The 12281-nt window shown below is 35.3% G+C and overlaps 2 protein-coding genes across 6 annotated transcripts; both read left to right on the top strand.

The window, feature by feature from the left end:
• Positions 1-1005: 1005 nt before the first annotated feature.
• LOC106390672 (YTH domain-containing protein 1) lies at positions 1006-6689 on the top strand. 4 transcript variants are annotated; one of them, XM_022703739.2, is made up of 9 exons: positions 1311-1680; positions 2134-2231; positions 2306-2517; positions 2602-2853; positions 2935-3011; positions 3072-3333; positions 3640-3696; positions 3782-3834; positions 3913-6689. In XM_022703739.2, the coding sequence occupies exons 2-9, from the start codon at positions 2138-2140 to the stop codon at positions 3971-3973; spliced, it is 1068 nt and encodes a 355-aa protein (XP_022559460.1). In that variant the 5' UTR covers positions 1311-1680; positions 2134-2137; the 3' UTR covers positions 3974-6689. The 4 variants fall into 4 exon arrangements, with proteins under 4 accessions (XP_013686645.1, XP_013686647.1, XP_013686646.1 ...); XM_013831193.3 differs by having other exon boundaries at positions 1023-1680; positions 2935-3333; XM_013831192.3 differs by lacking the exons at positions 3640-3696; positions 3782-3834; positions 3913-6689 and having other exon boundaries at positions 1028-1680; positions 3072-3622.
• A 3986-nt stretch (positions 6690-10675) lies between these two features.
• Positions 10676-12042, top strand: LOC106396917 (zinc finger A20 and AN1 domain-containing stress-associated protein 7-like). 2 transcript variants are annotated; one of them, XM_022703734.2, is made up of 3 exons: positions 10699-10925; positions 11184-11252; positions 11345-12042. In XM_022703734.2, exon 3 carries the CDS (start codon positions 11373-11375, stop codon positions 11889-11891), a length of 519 nt encoding a protein of 172 aa, XP_022559455.1. In that variant the 5' UTR covers positions 10699-10925; positions 11184-11252; positions 11345-11372; the 3' UTR covers positions 11892-12042. The 2 variants fall into 2 exon arrangements, with proteins under 2 accessions (XP_013692880.1, XP_022559455.1); XM_013837426.3 differs by lacking the exon at positions 11184-11252 and having other exon boundaries at positions 10676-10925.
• Positions 12043-12281: the final 239 nt, after the last annotated feature.

The raw sequence follows: 12281 nt of genomic DNA, 5'->3' as shown, positions 1-12281 counted from the left end.
GCACAACACGCCATGTTAGGAATTTATGCTTTAGAATGCCCCCTGAGAACCATACTTCTTGATGCCAGTCTACATCTGGAAAAGGTTCACAAAGAAGAGTGTAGATTTGATCAGTCAAAAATTAGGAGGAGTTAACACCATTTGGTAACCAAAGAGTAGGATTGAGGTGTCTCATATATGATAAAAGGTGAAAGGAAAGATAGAATCCCTACCTGCTTTTCTGACCATGCTGGAGGGGGCATCTACGAGTTGTTTTCCCACAGTTCAACCAGAGTACAATCTATAGCAATAGGGAGACGATGATGATGGTTGAGATAGGCATAAAGATTTCCATAAGGTGCCCAGTTCCATGTTTAGAGGTAGCAAGTCTGTACATTCTCACGATTTTATTTAATCTAGGGGTAAGCTAAGGACCCTCATCTTCTTCGTTAGTCAAGAGTGTTTTTTTCTTAACACTAATTAATAACCCATAAATTATTCAAATTCCTTTTTAGCACCTCACAAATAAACAATGACACCCAAAGCACAAAATGTAAATCAACTTTTAAAGCGCTGTTTCACACAGTTAGATTTCTCAGTCCAAAACCACCTTCCTTCTTTTCATTACAACACGATTTCCATGATACTTTTGCCGAGGCTTGAGCTTCATAGTTACTTTTCTAAAGGAATTTTCCACACATGGAATCTATCTCATCGGTTACCACCTTAGGCATGATGACTGTGCTGGACCAGAATTTTGTAATCCCATTGATAACCGATGGACGGAGCTGAAGTCACCAGCATAGGATAGAGTTTAGTTTTCCAAACGTCTATTTTTTATTATTTTATTAACACATAAATGTCAGGGCCAGCTCAATAGTATCATGGACTTTGGGGTAAAAAAAGATTTAATTTCCAACTTATTATTTTTCTTTAAGAATCTTATAAATATATGTTTTTTGTAAAATACCAGAAGTATTTTACAAAATAAATTTATGAAAATAAAAAAAATACTTTCATATAAAAAAATGGACCCCTTTTCTTATTTTTAATATAAAAAACATGTATTTTTAGATCTTTATTTATTAAGAAATAAGAGGATAATGGATTGGGTCCAGAGCGGTGTGACCGTTCGTCCTCCTGTCTAAACCGGCCCTGATAAAGGTACACCTATATACCGGATATGAAAGAACCCAAAAGGCAGACTAGTCTGAGCTTGACTCTGATCCATCTTGTCCTGTCTTAGCCCATAAGCGAATACACATGATTTATGAACACTCATAGCTAGCTAACCTTGAGTTTTCCTCAAAGTATTTTAGGACCTGGTTTGGCTAGACTGGTTGGTTTGCTTATCTACATTTGAAGGCCGAACAGGTGAGCCTATTAATAGAGTGGGCCGTCTATACAATACACCACCAGCGGTATAACCAAAGCCTGATAAACCGTTAGATTTAAATCTTCCATCGGATCCTGTCCGTTCAATTTACACCTTTCCTCACCTACACGTTACTCTACCATAATTGAGAACTACATCGACAGAAAAAAAGAAAAGAAAAAAACTGAAAGAAAATAAAAGAAGAAGAAGATTAGGGCTTTCATTGGATTTGAGTAAGAGGAAAAAGAGTTCGTGTCTTCATCTTCTTCTTCTTCACTTGGGTTTCTCTCATTCCCTGTCCGAGAAGCTTTTTAGATACTATCAAGGTTCGTTTTTGATAATTACAGTTAACTGTTACTTTTGTTAACTGTAAACGTCGTCTGTTAGAATTGATCTCGTTGCCGTTCTAAGAATTAAAGTGTCGTTTTGTATCGAAATGGCTTATTGTTTTTTTTCTTATTTATTAAGGTTTCTGGGTTTTTGTTTGGTTCTTGTGGACAATTACTGTCGAACTTCCTTTAATTTCTCTTTGTGGTAGACTAATGATTACTAATTAAACTTACTTATTATTTAGTAGTGCTATTTGATTTGGTAAAAAGCTTACGAACTACACTACTTTCTCATTCTAGTAGTCGATTTTGATTGTGTCAACATCTCTCTGGTTATGATTTAAGTGATGCACTGAGCAAACTCTTGTTCTTCAAAGTGACTTTTTATTTTGTGGTGGTCTCTTTGATCAGTGTGGATTGATATTATATTATTGTTTTGTGGATATACAGAGGCATGTCTTCTGATACTACTGCCAAGGAAAATGTATCTGTTGTCGATTCTTCTTTGACTGATTGGAAACAAGATATAGCAAACTCCGATGATCCAGGTGTCTTTCTTTTTAGCAGTTTATTCTCATTTTCTTGTTTTGTTTAACTGTGTTTCTTGAATTACGATGGACAGAGAGTTCTTGCTACAGAAGCAAAGGAGATCGTCAGCCCTCCAATGCTGAACGAGGTCACTTTCTTGGAAGTAAGAACAAGAGTAAACCAGGGTATCAAACGAGATACTTCATCATCAAAAGTCTAAACTACGACAATATTCAACTCTCGGTTGAGAGAGGGATATGGGCTACTCAAGTCATGAATGAGCCTATCTTGGAAGGTGCTTTTCATGTAAGAAACCTCTTAACTAGAGAAAAGATTAAATATAAATGATAACATTTAGTGGTTTTTGATATACTGATTCTTTGTTGTTAGAACTCTGGTCGAGTGGTTTTAATATTCAGCGTGAACATGAGCGGATTCTTCCAAGGGTATGCAGAGATGCTGTCTCCTGTGGGTTGGAGACGAGACCACATATGGAGTCAGGGAGGTGGTAAGAACAACCCTTGGGGACGCAGCTTTAAAGTGAAATGGTTGAGGCTGAGTGAGTTGCCTTTTCAGAAAACACTTCATCTCAAGAATCCTTTGAATGATTACAAACCTGTTAAGATTAGCCGAGATTGTCAGGTAACACCTTAACTTCTAAGATAGTGTCTCTCTCCTAAATGCTAGAAAAAATAAAGTATTTTTAATGTGTGCATTCTCTAGGAGTTGCCGGGAGATATTGGTGAAGCACTTTGTGAACTCCTTGATGCCCATAGCTGCGATGACGGTTTGCTGAATAGGTATAGTTTGGTTCTTAGATCTCTTTATATCTGCTTGTTCTTGATATTGGCGTGTGACAGCTCTTCTAGGGATGATTACTCAACAAAAAGGTCTCGCGTGGAACCTCCATCTTCCTCGGGAGACGAAGAGTACAATAACAATATGTGGGGCCATTACCCTCCTGCGGTCTACTCAAACCAGGATGACCTCAGCAGATTCCATCTTGCACAGCAGGGAGGATATGGTGTAGAGCAAGAAAAGTATTTACAATTCAACTCATGGGGTTTGCCTTTGGAGAGCCCTCTAGCGAGTACCCTAACCGATGATGATTTTCTTAACATGGTAGTGGCATATCTGCTTGTAACATATCTGTTTGTAAATCATATTGTTGGTTTGGTTCAAAGATGCTTATGGGACACAACTGGAAACTTGGTGAAAACATTTGTTGTTTTATTTTATTTTTTAACATCCGGGATATTTGTGATCCATATTCAACTATATTACTTATATATGTCAGGGTTTAGCTCAAGTTTTTCATTAACAGGGGCTTCCTTAAGAAGCATCATGAGCTCTGGTTTTGCTGTTGTTGTTGTCTAATCTTTGACAAAGTGTTGTGATTGCTTCTTTTGTTTGTTGTTGTTTTTGCAGTCTTATGAAGAATACGTTGAAATCCACAGCAGATGCATGAGACAACTTGGTCTGCCTGTCAGTATTGTCCATCGTTGTTTAATATTCACTTTTCTAAACCTATGGCTTGACTTTCTTTCTTTCTTTCTTTCTTTCTGTGCAGGTGATTCCACAATCGCGTGCCACACAAGAGCCATCAAGTAAAACAGATGATGGGTAAGCTTACTAAACCTGCTACTGAATCAAGGGCAGCTTCATTTTTCTTAGTTTGTCTGTTCCCTGGCATTTAATCAGAAGCAATGGTTCTTCGAAAGACCGGTCATCATCAAGAAAGAGAGGACGGGATTCATCCTAGTGTTCAAGCTCGAACCTCTACCACTAAGATTGCATCAAAAACGCCCAAGAATTTGTCCATTTCGTTAGCATGGTGATGGAGAAGTTGTCGTCATGCTGTATTCATGTTCATTTATTCTGGTGGTTTACAGAAACCAGGAGAGTGTAGCTAACCAGTTTCTTCTTTTTTTTTTTTTTTTTTTTTTGCCAAAACTTGTACAGTTTTTAATATGGCAACGCTTAAAGCTTTTGGAAATCTAAACCCTGAATTAGGTTTGTGATTTCGTTTTAAAGATGAGTTCTCAAGCTGTCATGGTACAAAGAAACAAAGCAAGAACCTTACTGATATAACTTTACGAAAAGAAAACTCCTCTTATCGGAAATTGACTCCCTTTGTTCTAAGTTCCTATGGAAAGGAAAACTGGATGGCAGTGGGGCCTCCAAAGTTGCTTGGGACAAGGTCTGTGCTCCAAAACAGGAAGGAGGTTTGGGGTTTGAAGAACTGGGTCTCTTGGAACACCGTATCTGCCATAAAGCTGATCTGGCTACTCTTCTTCAAGCAAGACTCTATTTGGGCTACTTGGTATCTCACAGAAGTCCTAGAGTGTTTATCTACACTCTTCTTGTATGTAACCTAGCCGTGGCATTTCCCAGTTCGCCGGCAAAGTGTACAGTTCTGATCTCCCATTTTGGTGCTGATTAAATTAATATATCATATTTTAAAAAAAAAACACCAAACAGAAGAACTCCTGGCTTGCTAACTATTTACTGTTGCACCGTCTTTGATTGGATCAAACAAGTTATAGGAAACGGCGAAACTTGCTATTTCTGGTCGAGTAACTAGTCACCATTTGGAAACATCTCAAAATACCTTCGAGGCAAAAGCTCTCGCAACACTGGAATTCCTGCGACGGCGACCTTGGCGGAACTATGGGAGTTAGGCAATTAGAGACTACCACCTGCGAGATCAGAACCACAAGTTAATATTCTATCATATCTCGCTACCTTATCACTCACCAACGACATAGATAGGTTAGAATATATGCCTAATGAAAAAAAATACGAATGTCTACTCAACAAAGGCAATCTATAACCTGCTGTGTGTGAGGCAACAACGAGTCCCTTGGTGTAAGGAGATCTGGTTCTCGCAGGGAATTCCACGTCACAAATTCTTATCTTGGTTGTTCGTCCTTGACAGATGCCCTACCAAAAACAGAATGGTGGACTGGAGAATTGACACTGATCCAACTTGCATCCTCTGTAATTCGGATCTTGAATCAAGGGACCATTTGTTCTCCGCTTGCTCTTACTCTTGGGAGGTTTGGCACTCGATCGCAGGAAGAGCGGGTTTCTTTACACCAAGAGATTGGAATGTATTACTCGGTAATCTGGAAAGGCTGAAATCACCGCAACACATCAGACTACTAACGCTTTTGGCTTGGCAGGCTACTTACTATCTACTGCATTTGGGCAGAACGGAACGGTCGACTCCACATAAACAGATTCAGACACCCATCCGCTATCATCAAGGAAATTGATAAAACCATCAAGTTAAGGATTGCGGCAATTCGAATTGAAGATCAACAATTCTCTTCATCTTTGTTCCAAGCATGGCGCCACTGATTTCTTCTTCACTGCCTCCTAGGGCGATCTGCAACTCTATATCACCCATCCTCTCTCAATCCTCTGTCTTGTTTCTGCTAGCTAACTAATTTGCTTGGGCAAGTAAACTTTTAGTTGGGCTGCTAATAGCTTCAGGTTTGATTATTTGTAAGGCATTTGCCACTAAACCAGGCTTTGTAAACTTTTTTATTCTCATGCAAGTTAGTAGAATATAATTTAGCAAAAAAAGAAAGAAAAACTCATCTTATGATATAAGAACCTTACTGATATAACACATTGTTCATAGATGAGAGAGCTATAAAAAATGAAACTCTACAAAATGAATCATTCGTCTTATGAATTAAATAGAAGTCTGTAACAGTAATGGTTGTAAATAGGGTGAAAGGAAAACAAATTTGAAATTGGATTTTGGAATTAAGGTTTGTAGATTTGGAATTGGGATGGACGGGCCATCACCGTGTTTGAATCTGAAAGGTGGAGGACAAGAGCTGTGTGACGTCGATGATCAATTTCACACTGGCAATTTGCTTTGGATTGGGTAAGGTATAAATCTAATAAGAATAAAAATAATTAGTGTTGAAGTATCCGTCTTGATTGCTTTGCTCTTCGATTGATCTAACCCAATCTATAATTCTCTCTTTGTTCTCTCTCCCAGGTACTCTCACGTATGGTCAGTTCGCGACTCCAGTCACTAGTGTGATTGCTAAGAACAGAGAAAGCTAAAAGAAGAACACAAGACAACCAAGTTTTAGAGGTCTCCTATGACCTTGGGTATATCTCTTTCAGAATGGTAAATTATTAATTCACTATCTCTCTTTATTGTTTTGCACATAAGCTTTTTCTCTTGTAACAATGGTGGATTTGATTCCGTTACAGAGAAGAAACAAGTCGTTGGAAGAAGAAGATCATGTTGTTACGGTCAAACCTTCAACTCGGTAACTGCGGTTTGAGCGGTGCGGCACAAGCGGTTCAACTGCGGTGCGGTTTTAACAGTTATAAAAACGTATAGATATATGGTATATGTAGAGATTTTTGTTACTGTTAACTGTGGTGCGGGGCGGGACGGTTGTAAACATTCGAAGCCAAATTTCAACAGGATAAATGGTTTTTTTTTTCTGGCAACGAATGGCTAGTCTATTACTCAAATTTAAAGTAGTCTGAATAACCGACCGGAATAAAACAACCAACACAAAAAGTTTTCTATGAAAAGACCTCGCAGTCCTAGCTAAAGAATTTGAAATCTGATTTTGCGCTCGTGGAATATGAGTAATTTTGAAATCCGGGGAGCATATCTTCAGAGTCGCTATCCTCTCCAGTTATGTTGCAAAGCTTGGCCAAGCACGAGGCTCCTTTATCATGGCGATCAAATCCTTGCAATCCGTTCCAAAGCTCTGACATGTCGAATACTGAAGCATACTCTCCATCGCCCATCGCAATGCTTCTACTTCGGAATGCAGGGCAGACTTTCGTCGTATATAATTTTGTGTCCCCATAAGTTAAACTTTCCCCAAGCTATCTATCCAACCCATCCACACCTGCTGAACTATGATGTGGATGTCCATGACCCATCTATCATGCATATATTACCAAAGCTTAAGACTTGAGGTTCCTCAATACTATGGCCTTGTGGAGTTGGAGTCACCATCTCGTTTGCATCAAATCAGGCCTGATACTCAATCTCGGCATAGCGCACTAACTCCAAAGGATCTCTATCAATTCCCCTAAAAAGTTTATCATTTCGGACCTTCCAAATATACCAAATTATCCAGGGATAATGATCTCTGTCTAGTTATAGCTCGACAATGTTGTTATTTCTCCAGAAAAGATAATCCATATTAGCATAGATACTCGGGCATGGAAAGATATCTGGACTTGTTGATGTCGATGATAAGGACCAAGCTTGTAGAGCTGGCGGGCACTCAAAAATGGCATGGATAACATATTCTTCAGGTTCACCACATCGTGGACCATAGTTATCGCATCTTATGTTACGCCGCACCAAATTTCTCGTTACTGCCACATGATATGTTATCAGGTGCCATATAAGATGGCATATCTTATGCGGTGTCTTTATCGTCCAAGCAAAGGTTTGAAACTTAGTAATACTTGGCTCTAGTACTTTTTTCTCCTTCTCAGCTTTCAATATGTTCTGAGCTACCCAATATCCTAACTTAACCGTGTATTGGCCATTCTTAATGTAGCTCCAGCAGAATATTTCACGGCAATGAGCTGAGCTGGTGGAAAAACTTCTTATGAAAAGTATATCGGCATGGAAGATGATCTAAGCTGATGGCCAAACAGAATAAATGGTTATATAATTAGAAAATAGAATTGTTATGAATCATGGTGGAGATGATCTAAGCATTATCTACAATAAGATTCGTGGTTTTGCTAAAAAGAATGTCATATCTGACAAGACCAATTATTTTGTATCTATAAAATATTTAATGATTACCTCATTTGTTTTAGCATTTTCTTCTGTTGTTGATTTAAATAATAAAAATATAGAAATTTGTTTAAACTATAAAAAAAATTCTTTTTCATAAGAAAAAGTTAAATGTTTAAGGCAAATGCAGTGTTTTTAAAACAAGACCGGCTAGCAAACCAGAATTTATTTGGGTCATGGATCATTGTGGTTCGACCGGATCTGAACCGAGTTTACTAATATGCATAGTTTTTTTAAAATAATATGCATAGTTTTTTAAACTAAATTTAATGACATTTTATAAATAAATTTAAACATTTTTAACTTTTAGTTGATTAAACTAATTTTAATGACATTTTATAAATAATATGTATAGTTTTTTAAAAATAGATCATATCAAATAAAATGTTTAAATAGCCATAATGTATAGAAAACTTAAAAAAAAACAATGAAAATCTAAAATCAATATGAAAAGCACATTTAAATTTTATTTGCAAATCTTATCTCTCTAAATCTTCATCACCTATAAAAAAATTATATACACAATAGGTAAGAGTTATATTTTGAAATACAAATTTCAAAAACGTAAATAACTCAATTATTTAAAGTCTTCAAAACAAGTGATCGTGAAATAAAAACTTAAACAAAGTGAGAAGTAGACAAAAACAATATCTTGACGTGAATATTAAACTTTGTGAATCTTGTAATTTATGAATTGTAGAGACGACAAAAAAAAGACGAGAAACGATACTTTATTAATTTTTGATAAATTTTATTTTTACTTAAAAAAGTTGAAAAATTAATTGTTTCGTTAACACAAATTTAGCTTATATACGAACCGGGGTTTGGCTGCTCATTGAATCGCCGTTTTATAGATTTTTAACGGTTCGATTGGGGTTTTTAACTGGTTTGATTTTAGTTGGATTTTAGCATTAACCCAATCCGGATTATTTTCGGTTCATGGTTCAACCAGGCTCCACCGCCGGTTCGATCCAGGTTTAAAAACACTGGGCAAATGTAAACCAGCCCCGTAAGCAACAATAACCTCACTTTAGTTTTTATCTTAAACAAGCCAAATCAATCAAATATATCTACGAGAGGTCAAAGTCAAACTTTTAAGTTTTACTTTAATCTATACTATTAAACGATAATCCCTAATAAGATATTGTCTTTAGTTTTATAATTTATTTACAATGGTATGTCACTCCTATATTTATGGCTAACAATATTAATTATTTTGATCCATAACTATATATTCGTATTGGTTAAAACTATCATCATTTAATTGTATTTAACTGTTTCTATTTTATTTCATCATTTAAAACTTTGTTTTACTTCTTGCTCTCTTTAACATCTAGGCCTTTTTTTTTTCAAACATCTAGGCCTTTTTTTATTTCCATAATTTAATTTTTCGTATTTTATATTTTGAGATTGATACATTTAATCACCGTTTTCGTTTATCATTTTCTTCTTCTTTTGTTTGTTCCGATTTCAATCAAAATATATACAGCAGTTATAAAAAAAACTATGTGTACTCTGAAAGTTAATTAAGATATATATACAGCAGTTATAAAAAATATACTTTACATATTGCTTTTGTTTATTAGGCCATCTTTACAGAACAAAAGGAATACATTAATTAAATATAATAACTTAACTTAAATATATTTAACTATTTTCCATTCAGGAAACTTAAATTTTAGTACATTAACAAAATATATTTGGTAATCTTTAAAAATGGTAACTACCAAATATTCCAAAAAAATTACATATAATTGTAAAACAATATTACAGGTTACATACATTATCTTATATAACTACTAAACTTAATATTTTGAAAAACACATTCATCACAAATGAATGCTTAATGTCTTCAAATAATATTATAATCAGAAAGAACAAATAAATCATATATTAGATTTCAAAATATGATCAATATACATAGAATTAGTGTATAAAATTATATACCATTTTGATAAAATTTTATAAAAATGTATATTATAAAAATATAAAAAGTAAAAAAAAAAATTTAATCAAGGTTTTAAAATTTTATTTGGACACTGAAATTATTTTCGGCCACTGGATTAGTGGATTGACATTGGGTGAACCGTATGTAAATATTTTAATCAATTTAATATATAATTATAATAATAATCTGGTTTTCTCAGTTTGTAGTTATTTTTTAAGTTTTAACATAATATTAAATAATAAATATTTTTAAAACCGAATTTGATATACCGGATTCTTAGATTTATCGGTTCGACCATGAATATAAGCCGACCACAAGTCTTGATTGGTTTTAAATACACTAAATACGAAAAAATTTAAATATACAAAAACCTTATAAATTAGCAAAACATTTGTAACATTTTAATGGAATTTGAATCACAATGTATTCTGCATTTTTAAATCGCGGATAAAAATCTAGTTATATTATATGTTAAACAAACTTATCCTTTCTAACCTCAATGTTACAATATATTACGTTTATACCCTTCTCTACGTGAGCCGTTCGATCATAGAAGAGCAACGTCACATAAACGTCAGTCCTACAGATCCAACGGCGTAAAACGATTGAAAAGCACGGCAAAGCTGACGTAAAGAAAATAAACCGAAGACCGACATAACCGTGTTTTGTACTCAAATTATATAATATAAACATAGGTTATATTTGACCCACACAAAAAAAAACATGGGTTATGTTTTTTTCTAATCAACCATTTGTTATTGTTGCGTGTTTGTTTGTCTCTCTCATCTCGCTCACCTAAATTTGCAAAAAATGTTCTGATCAATATTGAACAGAAAACCAAGAAACCCACTTTTTATTTCTTCTTCGAAAGATCAGAAATATATTTTATTTTGTGAAATTTCGTTGAAGAAGCTTTGAAATTAGAGGAAGAAATTTCATTTGATCTGCACGTTTCTGGTAATTTTTCCTTTTTGAATTGTTCTTTTCATTTTATTTGTTATTTGACGGATCTGAGTCTTGGTATAAACATGTTTATTAGTATTTGTAAATCGGATATTTATGGTGCATCGGTTGAATCTTTAACGTTCGGATTTGGGGAGATTCGACGCGATGATAGATCTTGTTTGATGCTAGGTTTTTAAATCGAAATGAATCAATTTGATTATATCGAATCTGGGTTTAAATCGAATTGATTTTTATTTGATGGTTATATAGGACCTGTGTTGAATCGAATTGATTATATCGAATCTGGGTTAATTGATTCTATTTCGTAGCTGGGAGCAGGTGATTCTCATCTTTAAATGTTCTGAAACGACAACCTTAAAAAAAACATTCTTCTGTTACTGTCAGAATATAAATTTTAGTTTGTTTAATAGATTTGAGAAGAAGAAGAAAGGAACAACAATGAGCTCTGAGCAAAACAACAGCACAAGCTTCCCACCAACTGAGCCAAAACTCTGCGACAACGGATGCGGTTTCTTCGGGTCACCTTCCAACATGAACCTCTGTTCCAAATGCTACAGAAGTCTCCGAGCCGAGGAAGATCAAACCGCCGTAGCAAAAGCTGCTGTCAAGAACTCACTTAAGCTTCCATCTTGCAGTCTCATTATCACACCAGAGCAAAAACAGCCTCTTGAAACCAAACCAGCCTCTGTTGTTGTAACCGCTGAGCCGTCTTCAGTTCCTATAGCCACGGGACAGGAGGAGGCAGAGCCGTCGAAACCTGCGCGGACGAACAGGTGTTTAAGCTGTAATAAGAAGGTTGGAGTTATGGGGTTTAAGTGCAAATGCGGTAGCACGTTTTGCGGGAGCCATAGGTACCCGGAGAAGCACGAGTGTAGCTTCGATTTCAAAGAAGTTGGACGTGATGCAATCTCAAAGGCCAATCCTGTGATCAAGGCGGACAAAGTCGAAAGGATATGAAAAATATCAAACCTTTTCTTCTTATAAAGTAATTTGGGGTTTCTATTTTCTCTGCATTTGATCAACTTCTTCTTTGGATGTCGATGTGATGTGATCATGTTGGATGTTGGGTTTCTATGAATCAAAATGAAAATTGCTCCTCTTGGTTTTATCATGATTGTTTTCAGTATTCAAGTCTCCATAATCGTAGTCTGAACTTGTTTATTAGATTGTTCTTTTTTTTTATTTTTAAAATATTATGTTATATTAAAATAAGAAAAATTACAACTTATAACCAACAAGAAAACAATTTTTTTTTAAAATAACCAAACCTCCATTCTCTATTTCTTCCTATCTCTCTACCTTCTCTCCAAAATGTAATTTTATTTTTGTTTTGGTTATTTCACCAAT

The sequence above is a fragment of the Brassica napus genome, unplaced genomic scaffold, assembly GCF_020379485.1.
Source record: "Brassica napus cultivar Da-Ae unplaced genomic scaffold, Da-Ae ScsIHWf_55;HRSCAF=95, whole genome shotgun sequence".
Lineage (NCBI taxonomy): Eukaryota > Viridiplantae > Streptophyta > Magnoliopsida > Brassicales > Brassicaceae > Brassica > Brassica napus.
Note: the sequence above shows the minus strand (reverse complement) of the source record. Positions and strands in the feature narration are given on the sequence as shown.

Excerpts from the sequence above, each read along its gene's own strand:
- LOC106390672 (XM_013831191.3), top strand. The coding sequence starts at position 2,138 with ATGTCTTCTGATACTACTGCCAAGGAAAATGTATCTGTTGTCGATTCT. Across the intron at positions 2,518-2,601 it reads TCTTGGAAGGTGCTTTTCAT|AACTCTGGTCGAGTGGTTTT; the intron begins GTAAGAAACCTC and ends CTTTGTTGTTAG. Across the intron at positions 2,854-2,934 it reads AGATTAGCCGAGATTGTCAG|GAGTTGCCGGGAGATATTGG; the intron begins GTAACACCTTAA and ends TGCATTCTCTAG.
- LOC106396917 (XM_013837426.3), top strand. The coding sequence starts at position 11,373 with ATGAGCTCTGAGCAAAACAACAGCACAAGCTTCCCACCAACTGAGCCA.